General features: G+C 38.4%; 1 protein-coding gene across 6 annotated transcripts in view; it reads left to right on the top strand.

Annotated features, from left to right (window-relative positions):
• The window catches only part of dock1 (dedicator of cytokinesis 1), a 502920-nt gene that overhangs the window by 384137 nt on the left and 101283 nt on the right, over positions 1-17500 (top strand). For all 6 annotated transcript variants that reach the window (XR_015944908.1, XR_015503568.1, XR_015503567.1 and 3 more), the window contains 3 exon segments: positions 1562-1718; positions 6868-6908; positions 9789-9879. Coding sequence is in view for 3 of the 6 variants with exons in the window: in XM_087275373.1 (XP_087131499.1) it covers positions 1562-1718; positions 6868-6908; positions 9789-9879 (289 nt within the window). In the remaining 3 variants the exon portion in view is untranslated.

Raw genomic sequence — 17500 nt, 5'->3', positions numbered from 1 at the left:
CATTTTTCCTACATTTGCACATGAAAATATCAAAATTTAATCACAAATATGGCTAATAACCCATACAGTACGTATAGTTCATTTGTGTTTTATTTATTTCTTTTTGGTGAATTTATTGTATTCAATTAATTCATAAGTTTATTAACAAAAAAAAAAAAGAAAAAAAATCTACAGAAAAAAAAAGTCTATAGATAAGGGTGAGGGTGGTTTGAATTTTAATGCTAGGGCCACGTACCTGGAATTGCTAAAGGGCGCCCCTAAGGGCGTATTCACACTGTGCTATCTGAACCGTGCCCAGGCCCATTTCCCAGATCGTTTGAGAAGTGTGAGTGCACTGAATCGGGCTCAGGAACAGTTCACTTAAGGCTGATTTATACTTCTGCGTCAAACACCGGCTACGGCGCCCTTCGCCGTGGCCGTCACTGACGTGCACCTCTCAAAAAATGTAACTACACGTTGCAACAACGCTTAGTGCAAGCTCTGTGATTGGTCGGCTGACGAGTCGGGGCGGGACCGAGATCCGTGCGAATGGCGTGAACCCAATCTAGCGATTGTTTACAAGTGTGGAGTACCGTGAAGGAGCTCCGGATGGAAAGTTTTGTTTTTTGTTTACCTCATAGTTAAAGTTGCTGCACGTCCGCCGGTTCCTGCCTCAAAATGAGCGAGTTTGAGCCACTTGTACATCCCGGAAGTGTTCAGGAAAAGCAAAACAGCACCGAAGAAACTCGACACAGAGGAACATTTACACCTCACTGCCAACTAGCGTTTCTGAAGTGTTAATGCAGACCAACAGAGACAGCGCGCAGAAGTATAAATGCACAGCCACGCGCGTTGCATGCGCCGTGGGTTACGCCGGTCACTTGAAGCAGAAGTATAAATCAGGCTTTAGCTGGCCCTGGCCTGGTTGGAAGAGGTGTGCCAGAGCAAGGTTCGCTTGGGCTTTGGCGAGGTACGCTTGTAGTGTGAGTGCAAAACGTGCCTGTTCCTTAAACTAAAAGCGAGACGTGACTTTTAAGGGACTGTTTGATATGGATTTATTAATTATTCCTACTGTACAGTGAATGCAAACTGTGGTAGATTATTAAAGACGCAAACCCCTCACTGCACGACCTTCAGCAAACCTCCTAATACCTGCAGCACGAGACCTTTATGGTTGTTAATGAGCATCAAAAGTGGCGGATCTGTTCTGACTGCTTGTCCCTGCATATCAAACGACTTAAACTATATAACTAAAGAAATCTCCACTGTGCTGAGTGAAAATCGCTTACTGAACAGCGCAGCATAGATGACGTAAGCAAGCCCAGGCCCGAATGAAATTTGAGTACCGGCCACCGGGGGAGACAGGAGGGGGGACAAGCGTGCTTTAGCCTGGTTCAAGGCAACTGTACGTAGTGTGAGTACGCCCTAAATCACTGAGTCCACCCCTGATTAGTGGTCATTTACAGTATATTCAAGTGCTGGGCTATTTCAATTTCTTAAATTGTTACTTGACATACTTTGCAAATGCTTCTGTATTATGTTGTATAAGGACATCCATCCTTAATGTGTATGTTTGTGACAGTTTGTTGGAGCACTGCAGAAAGCACAAGTATCTGGCTAAGACTGGTGAAACCTTCGTGACTCTGGTGGTGCGTCTGTTGGAGAGACTCCTGGACTACAGGACCATCATGCATGATGAAAACAAGGAGAACCGCATGAGCTGCACAGTTAACGTGCTGGTGAGGAGAACGTCTGACTCTTAATCTCTCACTCAAACTCAAAAAATAATGAAGTCATTTATTGAAATGACATAATTTCGAAGGAAATCTAGCCAAAGCAAAGCTATTTTTGAGTTTGTATAGCCTTAAGAATACTGAACGGACAGTGCTTTTCACAAATGGCTTCTCACTAGCCGGGTTTCCATCATAACATCAAACCAATCTTTTCAAAGTTTTTAAAAACAAATAAGAAAATATACCAAATGTAAGTTAAGCTGTGCTTTATTTCAGAGGCTGCATCCTCTAAAGGATGCATTCGAAGGGCACTGCATCATCACAGCACAACGAAGCTGTCTCGTTTTGAAGGCTCCATCAAATGTAGCCTCAAAATGTGTCCTTAGTTTCCCAGATAATGAAGGACACAACGAGTAGATCCTTTGCGGCCTCAAACATTTTAAGATTCATTGCGAGCTGATAATGTTAGGATGTTTTTAAAAGAAAACTCCAGTTTAATTGAGGTTTTATTTGACATGGACATCTAAACGCATGTTAACAAAAAGAAAATGACGCGCGATTTTATAGACAGTTTAAATGTTTTATATGTGCATGTATAGATGAAAGGAAATTGCCTAGACTGGTTGGTTTATCTGGTCAACCAGCCTGGTTTTAGAGGGGTTTTGGCCATTTCCAGGTTGTTTCAGCAATTTCCTGCCTGGTCTTAGCTGTTTAGGCTGGGAGATGACCAGTTAAAACAAGCTTGACTAGCCTTTCCAGGCTGGGAGCCCAGCTAAAACCAGCTATGTCTAGCTTAAACCACTCTGGTCAGCTAAGACCAGGCTGGAAATGGCTGGAAACCAGCCTGGAAATGACCAAAACCCATCTAAAATCAGCCTGGTCGACCAGCTTAAACCGGCCAAGCAGCCTAGGCTGGTTTAAGCAGTTTTTTTCAGTAGGGAAAACATTATTTATCAATATGTGACACTTTTTGGAGACTCGGAAGCAATAGAAATTAAAAATATAATACAGGAAATACATTGTGACCATTGTTTTTGTTTACATACCTCAAAATGGTCTATTTAAACTTCCCAATATTAAAAATTGAAAAGGGGTGTGTGTTAAAATTACACCAAATATGAACAGAAATATCCATTAATTCAAAAGAACAAACGTAAATAAGTGTAGCATCAGCGTCTTTCTCTCAGTGTCTGAACTGTTTGGTCGGTAGCTCTGATCTCTGTAAACCCTGCCCTTATAAGACCCTTCTCCGCTCTAATTGGAGTCCAGTCTATTGTGATTGGTCAAAATCAAGTGCCCATTACTATATGTAAAGTTTGAACACTTGCAGCAAAGTATAACATGAACCATACTATTCCAGTTTCATCTACAGATAACAGTGTTTCAAGGTCAGAGTAGACATTGTTTAAAGGCAGCAAATGAAGACTATAGTCTGGCATTATGCAAATTAGTTGCCAACTTCATGTAGGTTTGTACAGGAGTTCATTTTAGATGGTTTAATTTCTTCTTTTGCCTGACAATAAATCCATTTGTCGTGACCTTTTACATGCGCAAACAGCTACAATTCACACTCTTTGAAAGATATTATTCGACAAAGCGCAGAAAGGGCACTTTAACCCCATTTCAGATACTTTGTATAATCATGATTTGTATGAGCTACATGAACACTTGCTTGGTTGCAGGAATCCTTACATTTTAGCATTCGCCAGACTCGCGCTGCATTTAAAGTACACATTTACATTTTATCAGTTCATGCATTCCCTGGGAATCAAACCTATGACCTTGGCACATTGTGAGTGGTGTGCTTTACTGTTTAAACCATAGGAAAGCTTTTCTACACACATGTATACTGAGACACACATATAGAGTTGAAGTCAGAATTATTAGCTTATTTGTTTTATTTCGGCTAGAATAAAAGCAGTTTTTTTTTTTAAAAAACATTTTAACGTCAATATGGCCATGAAACCCATTCCCCCACTCCCCCTTGTCTCAGGCCCCATTTACACTAATGCGTTTTAGTTTGAAAATGCGTACATTTTGCTACGGTTATGCCATCCGTCCACACTACGCCGGAGTTTTCGAGCGCCGAAAACGGAGCATTTTGAAAACGCTGGAGAGGCCGTTTTCATTCTAAAACGCTGCTGCTACGTCTCAGTGTGGAGGGGGGAAAACGGAGACGTCTGAAAACGGAGGCTGGGCTGCTGAGATTCGCTACCTGGGGTTTTTATGTCATTGCGTATCCTTCCCTTATTCATATAAGCTGATCTGGGATCAGTTTATTGTACAGAGGTTGCATATGAAAAGCGACGATCGACACACAGCTTTAATGTAAAGAAAGTGATGCAGACATTTTAATATTAATTTCAGCGTGCTTTCAAGATTAAAAATATATCAGAAATATGGAAAATACTTAATGATAGGATGATAGTGGGATAGAATGTTAAAATACGGGAGAATTTCAACAGAAATATGGGGGGGTTACATGAAGTAAACAGGAAGTGTTTGTGGAGAAACATCTTTGCGAGATAATGAAAAACATCTTTGCGAGATAACGCAAAACATCTTTGCGAGGGAACACAAAACATCTTTGCGAGGGAACACAGAACATCTTTGAGAGATGACGCAAAACATCTTTGCGAGGGAACACAAAACATCTGCGAATTAAAGCAAAACATCTTTGCTAGGAAACACAAAACATCTTTGTGGGATAACGTAAAACATCTTTGAGAGATAATGCAAAACACCTTTGCTAGGGAACACAAAACATCTGCGAATTAAAGCAAAACATCTTTGCTAGGGAACACAAAACATCTTTGCGGGATAACGTAAAACATCTTTAAGAGATAATGCAAAACATCTTTGCGAGGGAACGCAAAACATCTTTGCGAGGGAACACAAAACATCTTTGCGAGGGAACACAAAACATCTTTGCGAGATAACGCAAAACATCTTTGCTAGGGAACACAAAACATCTTTGCGAGATAACGCAAAACATCTTTGCTAGGGAACACAAAACATCTTTGCGGAATAACATAAAACATCTTTGTGAGGGAACACAAAACATCTTTGTGAGGGAACACAAAACATCTTTGCGAGGGAACACAAAACATCTTTGCGAGATAACGCAAAACATCTTTGCTAGGGAACACAAAACATCTTTGCGAGATAACGCAAAACATCTTTGCTAGGAAACACAAAACATCTTTGCGAGATAACGCAAAACATCTTTGCTAGGGAACACAAAACATCTTTGCGGGATAACATAAAACATCTTTGTGAGGGAACACAAAACATCTTTGCGAGGGAACACAAAACATCTTTGCGAGGGAACACAAAACATCTTTGCGAGATAACGCAAAACATCTTTGCTAGGGAACACAAAACATCTTTGCAAGATAACGTTAAACATCTTTGCGAGATAACGCAAAACATCTTTGCGAGGGAACACAAAACATCTTTGTGGGATAACGTAAAACATCTTTGCGAGGGAACACAAAACATCTTTGCGGGATAACGTAAAACATCTTTGCGAGGGAACACAAAACATCTTTGCGGGATAACGTAAAATATCTTTAAGAGGGAATGCAAAACATCTTTGCGAGGGAACACAAAACATCTTTGTGGGATAACGTAAAACATCTTTGCGAGATAACGTTAAACATCTTTGCGAGATAACGCAAAACATCTCTGCGAGGAAACACAAAACATCTTTGCGGGATAACGTAAAACATCTTTGCGAGGGAACACAAAACATCTTTGCGGGATAACGTAAAATATCTTTAAGAGGGAATGCAAAACATCTTTGCGAGATAACGTTAAACATCTTTGCGAGATAACGTTAAACATCTTTGCGAGATAACGCAAAACATCTCTGCGAGGAAACACAAAACATCTTTGCGGGATAACGTAAAACATCTTTGCGAGGGAACACAAAACATCTTTGCGGGATAACGTAAAATATCTTTAAGAGGGAATGCAAAACATCTTTGCGAGATAACGCAAAACATCTCTGCGAGGAAACACAAAACATCTTTGCGGGATAACGTAAAATATCTTTAAGAGGGAATGCAAAACATCTTTGCGAGATAACGTTAAACATCTTTGCGAGATAACGCAAAACATCTCTGCGAGGAAACACAAAACATCTTTGCGGGATAACGTAAAACATCTTTGCGAGGGAACACAAAACATCTTTGCGGGATAACGTAAAATATCTTAAAGAGGGAATGCAAAACATCTTTGCGGGATAACGTAAAACATCTTTGCGGGGGAACACAAAACATCTTTGCGGGATAACGTAAAATATCTTTGCGGGGGAATGCAAAACATCCTTGCGAGATAACGTAAAACATCTTTGCGAGATAACGTAAAACATCTTTGCGAGATAACGTAAAACATCTTTGCGAGATAACGTAAAACATCTTTGCGAGATAACGTAAAACATCTTTGCGAGGGAATGCAAAACATCTTTGCAAGGGGATGCAAAACATCTTTGCGAGATAACGTAAAACATCTTTGCGAGGGAATGCAAAACATCTTTGCAAGGGAATGCAAAACATCTTTGCGAGATAAACAAACCTCTTTTATACAATGACTTGACCAATTACACTAACTTGCCTAATGAACCTAGTTAAGCCTTTACATGTCACTTACATGAGAATACTAGTATCTTGAAAAATATCTAGTTAAATATTATGTACTATCATCATGGTAAAGATAAAATAAATCAGTTATTAATAATGAGTTATTAAAACTATTATGTTTAGCAATCTGTTCAAAAAGATCTTCCATTAACCAGAAATTGGGAAACAAATATACAGGGGGGCTCATAATTCAGGAGGGCTAATAATTCTGACTTGAATAATTCAACTGTATACTGAGAGACAAATCCCCATAAATCTGAAGGTGATTTTGGACTCCTCATGTGTTAAACATGACTTTCCTGCTATCATCTCATTGGCCGCTGTTCAGAAACCAAACGCACAAGGACAAGGAGATGTTATAACGAGGATGATGGATTCACCCAGAGCACATTATCTCTCAAATACTCCTTCGGTCTGAGTTTGTATATTTGCTGAACTGCGGTCTGGATTTGTTTAGTATGAATAGGTAAAGAGAACATGACCTTGTGTGTGTGTCTTGTTTTGTCTTGCAGAATTTCTACAAGGAGATTGAAAGAGAAGAGATGTACATCAGGTGTGATGCTTTATATATCCTTCCTACTAAATGCACGATTTAACCCTGACCTGCATTTGAAACTCTCTGTGGTTTGTATGTGTGTTTCCATTGATTGACTGCTGAATATTCAGCTCTGCATCATAGAAATAGAAACATTTGAAACATACACTCACTGGCCACTTTATTAGGTACACCTGTCCAACTGCTCGTTAATGCAAATTTCTAATCAGCCAATCACACGGCAGCAACTCAATGCATTTAGGCATGTAGACATGATCAAGACGATCTGCTGCAGTTCAGACCGAGCATCAGAATTGGGAAGAAAGGGGATTTAAGTGAGTTTGAATGTGAAATGGTTGTTGGTGCCAGACAGGCTGGTCGGAGTATTTCAGAAACTACTGATCTATTGGGATTTTCAAGCACAACCATCTCTGAGTTTTTCAGGGAATGGTCTGATTAATAGAAAAAATTCAGTGAGTGGCAGATCTGTGGACGCAAATGCCTTGTTGATGCCAGAGGAGAATGGCCAGACTGGTTCCAGCTGATAGAAAGGCAACAGTAACTGGAATAACCACTTGTTACAACTGAGGTCTGCAGAAGAGCATCTCTGAACCACAATACATCCAACCTTGAGGCAGATAGGCTACAGCAGCAGAAGACCACACCGGGTGCCACTCCTGTCTGCTAAGACCAGGAAACTGAGGCTACAATTCACACAGGCTCACCAAAACTGGACAATAGAACATTGGAGAAACGTTGCCTGATCTGATGAGTCTCCATTTGTGCTGCCACATTCGGATGGTTGGGTCAGAATTTGGCTTCAACAACATAAAAGCCTGGATCCATCCTGCCTTGTATAAACAGTTCAGGTTGGTGGTGGTGGTGTAATAATGTATAGGGGATATTTTCTTGCCACAACTTGAGCCCATTAGTACCAATTGAGTATCATGTCAACGCCACAGCCTACCTGAGTATTGTTGCTGACCATGTCCATCCCTTTATGACCACAGTGTACTCATCTTCTGATGGCTACTTACAGCAGGATAACACACCATGTCATAAAGTGCAAATCATCTCAGACTGCTTTCTTGAACATGACAATGAGTTCAATGTACTCAAATGGCCTCCACAGTCACCAGAGCTTAATCCAATAGAGCACCTTTGGGATGTGGTGGAGTGGGAGATTCGCATCATGGATGTGCAGCCGACAAATCTGCAACAACTGTGATGCTATCATGTAAATACGGAGCAAAATTTCCGAGGAATATTTCCAGTACCTTGTTTAATCTATGCCACAAAGGATTAAGGCAGTTCAAAAGTGGGTTCAACCCAGTACTAGTAAGGTGTACCTAATAAAGTGGCATTTTGAGCATTACAAACTCTAAATCAGGGATGTCAAACTCAATTCCTGGAGGGCCGCAGCCCTGCACAGTTTAGTTCCAACCCTGCTCCAACACACTTACCTGTAGGTTTCAAACAAGCCTAAAGGACTCAAGTAGTTTGATCAGGTGTGTTTAATCAGGGTTGGAACTAAACTGTGCAGGGCTACGGCCCTCCAGGAACGGAGTTTGACATCCCTGCTCTAAATGCATGAAAAAGGCCAAAGATACATGAACTGTGAATGTAGACCGAATTATTCAGCAACGGTTTCTGTTTTAGTTTGGGAAGCTTATTTGGAGGAGAGAAGGACACTGATAGTCTCAAAATTTTGCCAAAATATAATTTTGCATGCTAACTTTATCAGATTTAAAATATAAATTCGTAATAACTTGTGATTTTTTTATTTATTTTTTAGGCTTTTTCAGGATTAAAACAAAAGAAATATTGAACAAAGTAAAAAAAAATGTTCACATCATTTATATATATATATATATATATATATATATATATATATATATATATATATATTGGGCATGAAACTTTTTAGGGGCATAGTAAAACTCAAAGTGTCTTCTTGCCAATAATTCCTAATTTTTGTTTGCATACTGTGATCAAGAACTGTTAATATTTTAAATTAGGTAGATATAAATGCCCATAAGTACGGTGCTGGGTAACATACCTTTAACAGCAACCGAAGAGTCAGTAAGCACTGTCGCCCCACAGCAAGAAGGTCACTGGTTAAGTACCAGCTGGGTTAGTTGGCATTTCTGTGTGGAGTTTGCATGATCTCACAATAAAAAAAAATGTTGCTTCACCACAACTCTTTAAATGTCATGAGTGGCCCAGCTAGAGCCCAGACCTAAATCCAATTGAACATCTCTGGAAAGATCTGAAACTGGCTGTACACCGTCGCTTCCCATCCAACCTGATAGAGTTTGAAAGGCACTGCAAAGAGGAATAAGCAAAAATTCCCAAAGACAGGTGTGCCAAGCTTGGGGCATCATATTCACAAAGGCTTGAGGCTGTAATCGCTGCCAAAGGTGCATCAACAAAGTATTGAGCAAAGGCTGTGAATACTGATGTACAGGTGATTTTTACAGCTTTTTTTATTTTTAATAAATTTGCAACTATTTCAAAAACTCTTTTTCACATTGCCATTATGGGGTATTGTGTGTACAATTTTGAGGAAATAAATTAATTTAATAATTTTTTTTGTAATAAGACTGAAACATGGAAAAAAAGTGAAGTGCTTTCAGTACAAAAAGACGGACTTGACAAATCGTGATACAATCAGCAAAAAGTCCTTTCCAATTTTCTATCTTAGTGCATCTGAAGTAGAAAGAACTAAAGTTTCCTTGTGTTTGGGAGCTTAAAGTATATGAATGTCAAGCAAACATGAACTCTGGAGCTGCTCTGAACTGGTGGTCTCTGTGAGTTTGTTCTTGGAGCTTTTTTTTTTTTTTTTTTTGGTAATGGAGTTTGTGTTCGGATTGTTAATGACATTGTGTGTGTGTGTAGGTACCTGTATAAGCTGTGTGACCTGCATAAAGAGTGTGACAACTATACAGAAGCCGGATACACATTACTGCTGCACGCCAAACTCCTCAAGGTAATTCCACACGCTTGTTTATCTGACTATACGTGCTTTTAGCCTTTGAGGAGCATCTGATGTAAACACAGTGCATTGATTCCTGCTCTCCAACACACACGCCGGTAAATGAACGTTCAGCGTGCGCATGATAGCAGAGTCTCTACTCTCGTTCAGCAGCAGGATCCACAGTATCACATATAATTGAAATGGATAGCTCACAGTTGAAGACGCAGACGGGAATAATTCATGCACATTTCCATTTCTAAGTGTTGAAGTTCTAGAGAAGGATGCCTTTTTTTTTTCTCTGTAGGTAAGCGAGAGTTTGCACTTCCCATCTGACATTCTGAAAGTCATTTCAAGTGCAGGTTTGAGAACAAAAACAGTGTAGAAAAGCACTTAGACTTCTTTAAAACATGGTTATATGCTGCTAAATGTATTCAAATTCATTATCCATTAGCATTATGTGTAAAACTTATGGAATGTGAAGTATTAAGTATTGAAACTCAAATTAATTCAGCATACTGATGCCCGTTTGGGTTATTTTTTGCATTATATATATTTTTGTCCTGCATTTATTTGCATAATGATGATTTCTAATCTGTTTGTAAATCTGTTTAAGAATATATTCACATTCAAACTGCACTATATTGATTCTTATATGCAAATGTGATGCATGAAGTTATGAAGTTAATTTAACATGTTGTTATATATATATATATATATATATATATATATATATATATATATATATATATATATATATATATATATATATATATAGCGCTGTCAAAATTAGTGCGGTAACGCATGCGATTAATTTTAAATACTTAACGCGTAAAAAAAAATTAACGCAATTAACGCAGTTGCAGGTTTTTTTTTACTTCCTGTTTTGGTGGACGTGTGTTTAACATGCAAGAAATGTGGATAAGACCAAGGAAGCACTTTTTGAAGGCAAGTTTCAGTATAAAACAATTAGTTGCATCACAAGTTATCCAGAGTTTCATGCAATTTCGGGTGTTTCATTTTTAACTTTCTGTTGTAAGTTGATACCGCATGGCGAACAGAAAGAAAATCCTCTGCATTTTGTGACTCGGTGTTCCTTTAAGGTAACAAAATATCTGCTTAGGCTACACGGTAGAATTTTAATAAAGGGTATAATCTTAATCATATTAAAATCGGAGTATTGGTGTCTTATGTGAATGTACTCAGAAAGTTTCTGGTGAAGTCGCGAGCTGTCAAAGACAGGGCATTACTCTGCCTTTCAGCATGAGCCCTCCAAGTAGAGGTCTGCATTCCCGCGGCTGTCCCGCGGGCGCCGCAGGACCCGACCAGATTTCTGCGGCGCGGGAATAATTTTCCGAATAAATCGCGGGAGTGGTCGGTAACGGGTTTAATTTGGGACGGGAGCGGGCTGTCTAGTAATATCGCGGATATTGCTATGCGAATGAGAGAGAGAGAGAGAGAGAGAGAGAGAGAGAGAGAGAGAGAGCGAGCGAGCGAGCTTTGCCTGTGTGTGTGCTTGGTGCTTGTGTGTGCGTATGTTAGTGCACGCGCGCGCGAATGAGAGAGAGAGAGAGAGAGAGAGCTTATTTCCAGATAGCAAAATACACTCGGGCCAGTTCCGGCTAGATTCTCGCCTGCCAGAGACTTACCACTCAGCCCGGCTCTGGCTGCCGGACTCCGGATGCTTGTGGACTCACTGCCCGATTCCGGCCCGAGAGTAATGTGCGCTGCGGCCCGGAGCTGGCGCGACTCAGTATTTATATACCTTCATATAAAACCTTTTGGTATTACATTGGTACTTGACACATGGTATTACAAGTCTTTGAGTTGATATAACAGCAAACGCCTGTGTGTGTGCTTGGTGCTTGTGTGTGTGTTAGTGCGCGCGCGCGCGCGCGCGTATGAGAGAGAGATTTGTCTGTGTGTGTGTGCTTGGGGCTGTTTGTGTTTATACAGACAGCTTGGCTGTCTGGACTGTATAGCTGGGGGATTTTCGGTTTTATTCTCCCCCGCTCTTTAGCGGGATCGGGCGCGGCGGCCAGAAAACGGGGCGGGTCGGGCAGCGGGACAATAAATTCTTAATATAAGCGGGAGCGGTCGGGTTCAGGCTAAAACCTGGCGGGTGCGGGCGGGAGCGGGATTCAAAATTTAGTCACACGCAGATCTCTAGCTCCAAGTTTAGCGTGTTTCCTCATTAAACGCAACGAAAGTGTATGCTTCGCGTTGTTGTGTCAGAATCCTTGTGAAATACAGTAATACTTTAGAAAGCTCAGTTTAAGCAAATTTGATGAATGTGATCATGCGTGTTGAATCTGAGGGGAGTCACTCCAGCGCGTTGTGTGTGTGTCTGTGTCATTGTGTGTCTGTGTGTGAGTTGCGCGCGACATACCTGAAGTCTAGGAGGGATGCGGGGGAGAGGGGTGTGCAATGTTTTTAACGACCGGTTTGGGAGTCTCTGTGCACTTGCGGGATGCTCCTAGTCTTAGCAACTGGATGAATGTAAAGGAGGATTAAGCAAAATTGTTTCTACTCTATAATTAATGTTCTCAACTCACAGCAATAAAACTTTACAATGAGTGCAACAGTTTGTATTCTATTGTTTATTATTATAATTTTCCATCTTCCATATCTGCAATTCCTGTATTTTGGAATTTTTTTTGCAGTCCACTTAGAATCCAACATGGAAATTAATGTTTTCTTTATTGGCATTGATAATTTTTAAATTTAAATGTCATTAACATGCCTGTGTTTTAATTTCTGTAATAAATATGGCTGTCAAGCCAGGATCTTGATGGTTTATTGTGGGTATGTTGTTTACAGAAGAAATCTGTTACAAGTTAAAAAAAAAATTCTAATAACAATTATATTTTGAATTTAAATAGTTTTTGTCTTGCGTTTACATTAATTTTACATTTGAATAGCCAAAATTACAAGTTTCAGTGTTTTAAATGCGATTAATCGCGATACATTTTTCAAAAAGGTGCGATTAATTAGTTAATTTTTTAATCGATTGACAGCACTAATATATATATATATATATATATATATATATATATATATAAATATATATATATTAAATGGTTTAAATTGCACACCCTAAATGTTATGCCAATCACAAAGCTCTTAAAAAATTTAATTTGCACATTTAATAATAATAATAATAATAATAATAATAAAACCTTTTATTTTTAGGCGCCTTTCAAAGCACTCCAGAACACCTTACAGCAAATCACAAACACATCATAAAAATACAAGCAGTAAAAATTACAATCAGCATAAAATTAAACCAGCAAATCATTAAAAGCTATCCTAAACACAAACGTTTTTATCTGAGATTTAAAATTGGAAATAGAGTCCATCTGGCGAATGCGCAAAGGCAGGGAATTCCATAACCTTGGTGCTGTACAACTAAAAGCCCTGCCACCAAATGACTTCATCTTAAAGTGTGGGACAGATAACAGTTCAGCATAAGATGATCTTAGAGAGCGTGAAGGAGTGAACAAATGAAGAAGATCAGAAAGATAGTGGTGGGTCAGGTTATGAAGAGCTTTGTATGTTAAGAGGAGGATTTTGTATTGTATATGATAGTGAACAGGGAGCCAGTGAAGGTAAAGAGAATTAGAGTTATGTGATCAGAAGTACGCGAGCAGGTAACTATCCTAGCCGCTTAATTCTAAATTAACTGTAGTTGTTAATTTAGTTGTAACTGTAGTAATAATTCCGTGATGTAATCAAGTCATGAACAAGCACTTCAGTACTTTGTTGAGATAGAGAAGGGCGAAGTCTTGCAATGTTACGCAAATGAAAAAAGTGTGAGATATTAATATTTTGAGTACTAAATGAGAGCATGCCATCCAGTATAACCACAAGACTTTTCACGTGGGTTGAGAAATTGACTGGGGAGTTATCAACAAGCAGGGTAAAAGATTGAGCTTTGGATAAAACTGATTTTGAGCCAACCAGAAGGGCTTCAGTTTTACTGGCATTTACTTTAAGGAATTATTAGTCATCCATGTATTAGGCCGTACTCACACTATGTACAGTTGCCTCGAACCAAGCCAAAGCACGCTTCTCCCCCCTCCCGTCTCCCCCGACGGCCCGCACTCACACTACAATCGGGCCTGGGCACGCTAATGCTGCGTTCACACCAGATGCGGCACGCGCGTCAAGCACGAGTGATTTACATGTTAAGTCAATGCAAACGCATGAATAGACATCCTGCGGTGCGATACGCGCAAATGGCGCGGCGCGAATGGCGCAAATTGCGCGAATGGCGTGGGGCGAATTGAGCGTTTTGCACGTTTGACGCGCTTAACGCTTTTCGAAAATCTAAACTTCAGCGTAGAGATCTGCGCTGGACCAAATTTTGAATGCCGCTCCCGCCCGCACCCGCCAGGTTTTAGCCCGAACCCGACCGCTCCCGCTTATATAAAGAATTTATTGTCCCGCTGCCCAACCCGCCCCGTTTTCTGGCCACGGCGCCCGATCCCGCTAAAGAGCGGGGGAGAACAAAACCGATAATCTCCAGCTATACAGTCCAGACAGCCAAGCTGTCTGTACAAACACACACACACACACACACACACAGCACCAAGCACACACACACAGACAGACTGCCTAGTATGCCTGCTTTAAACAAACTTTAAATTTCAAGAATGAAGCGCGGCTGCAAAACAGGGTTTTAATGCGTCGCTCGTCACTTGGAAGGAGGCGTGAATTAATTTTGCTAAACTGTGACATGTTCATCTTGCGCAAATATTAGCAACGATCCATCAGGTAATGTTTTCCCCTCTCTGTTGGTAAGATGCTGTCAACAAATATTTTTCCTCCATATACCACAATGCACAGCGCATCGGTCTACGGCAGCTGGATTAGTCCAAAAGTCGCAGTACTTTTTGCGGTTGGACCTGTTTTAGTACGGATCATATTCTCACCACAAACAAACCGCTCCAGGGTTCGTTTGAAAGCGTACCGAGACCACCTCTTTGAGCAGGTCTCGGTACGCTTATTTGGTCCGCTTTTGGTGCGCACTCGAGTACGATTGCTGCGTTCTCACCTGCCCAAACGAACCGCACCAAAAAGGAAAACGAACTCTAGTGCGATTCAATCGAACTTAATAAGGCAGGTGTGAAAGCACCCTAAAACAGTTGGTAGGGGATCAAGTGAGCAGGTAGAGGTCTTAGAATTCATGATCTCCCTAGTAATAAAATCAACTGAGGGAACACAAGCTGACCTAGAACATTGACATTTTAATACATGTGTACATCATTCAAATACAATATTTGCAAGCGCTACTGCGTCCTTCAGGGAAAGCAGATGTGTTTGAGTAGATGGTGCAGAGTTAGTCTTGATAATTGACATTAACTGTTAGTCGAGCAAATGAATGAATGTATATTTGCTTGCTGTTTAATCACATCTGCAGTGGGGCTCGGTGTGTGTTCTGTAGTGAATCTCAGATTGGTTTTGGGCTTTACCGCAGTAATTTGATGAGGGAATGGGTTGTCACAGTGAGCGAGGGAACACCACGTTCTCCTGAACCCACGCAACTTATTTTCATAAATAGCTGCCATTGCTCGCTTTGCTCCCACACACCCACAAACACCTTCTGTAACACACAGTACACATGCATTTACTAACACACACACCTCTGAGTCCTGTTCAGTGACAAAACAAAAGTCTTGTTATCTACTACCTAGATAGATTATAAAGTCATGGGTCATATATTTGCATGTGATGTTGTGATGTGCTGAACTCTTTGTTTTACACAGTGCTGTCACACATGAAGTTAATCAGTAATTAAAATCGTTGTAATTATTTAAGTTCCATAATTTTTTTAATAAATGTGTATAGAAATGTTAGTTTCTTTCAAAAGGGAAAAAAAATTATAGAAACTCTGTTTTTGTGTGTGTGTGTATATATATATATATATATATATATATATATATATATATATATATATATATATATATATATATATATATATATATATATATATATATACAGAGTTGCTATTATTTTTTATTATATATATGTATATATATATATATATATATATATATATATATATATATATATATATATATGTATATGTATATATATATATATATATATAATATATATATATATATATATATATATATATATATATATATATATATATATATATGTATATACAGTATATATATATATATATATATATATATATATATATATATATATATATATATATATATATATGTATGTATATATATATATATATGCATTTTAAAAAATTCCAAAAAATGTCTTTGTTTAATAATTTAATCAATGCTTTTATAATAACCTGTCGTTAAGTATTAAATACTAATTAAAGCTTTATTATGTATGCATTTTAAGCTACAGGGGTGAAATCAATTGATTGAAAGTGGCAGCAGATTTCTATGTTAATTAAATGCTATTCTTATACATTTAATTTTCATAAAAAATATCAGAAAAATCACAAAAATATAAAGCAAAACAGCTAAACATTTTGTCCCATCAGCAGTGATAATAATAATAGGAAAAGTGTCTTAATCAAAAGATCTGCATATTTTATTTGTCATTTATTTATTTAGATTTATTATATGAAAAGGATTTCCCAGAGATGGGTTGCGGCTGGAAGGGCATCCGCTGCGTAAAAACTTGCTGGATAAGTTGGCGGTTCATTCCGCTGTGGCGACCCCAGATTAATAAAGGGACTAAGCCGACAAGAAAATGAATGAATGAATGAATATTAAAAGGATTTGTGAATATTCAGCATTCCAGCACAAAAATAAATAGTAATTCTAAATATTTTCTGAATATATCAGTTATTTTAAAGTATTTATTAAAGTAATGTAGGCTTGATGACTGCTAAGACTTATCTTAATGAGACTAATCTCATCAAACACAAACGAACATGAACATTAGTGTATCAATATAATGGTTATATTTCATTTTTTATTATTATTTATGAGGGACACACATTGCAGGTATTTAGTAGATTGACCTTAAAATGTCTACTTTCTGTTTACATTTAGATTACTTTCCTGTTAACAAAGACTAAATTTGGATTACATTTAGATTACTTTATGGTAACACAATCTGGCTACTTTTGGATTACATTTAGATTACTTCATGGTATCGTAATCTGACAACATTTGGATTAAGTTTAGATTATTTTTTATGATAGCATTCAGACTACATTTGGATTGAATATAGATTACTTTATGATAACATAATCTGAGTACATTTGGAGTGCATATAGATTACTTTATGGTAATCTGACTACATTTGATTACTTTTAGATTACTTTATAGTAACGTAAACTGACTATTTTTGGATTACATATAAATTAATATAGGGTAACATAATGAAACTACATTTGGATTGCATAGATTACTTTATGGCAACTTAATCAGACTACATTTGGATTACATTTAGATTACTGTATGGCAATGTAATCTGACTACATTTAGATAACATTTAGATTTCTTTATGATAACATAATAAGACTACATTTGGATTGCATAGACAATAATTACTTTATGATACCATAATCAGACTACATTTGGATTACATTTAGATTACTTTTATGGTAACATAATCAGACTACATTTGGATTGCATAAATTACTTTA

Source organism: Danio rerio, chromosome 12 (assembly GCF_052040795.2).
Source record: "Danio rerio strain M-AB ecotype USA chromosome 12, GRCz13ab, whole genome shotgun sequence".
Lineage (NCBI taxonomy): Eukaryota > Metazoa > Chordata > Actinopteri > Cypriniformes > Danionidae > Danio > Danio rerio.
Note: the sequence above shows the minus strand (reverse complement) of the source record. Positions and strands in the feature narration are given on the sequence as shown.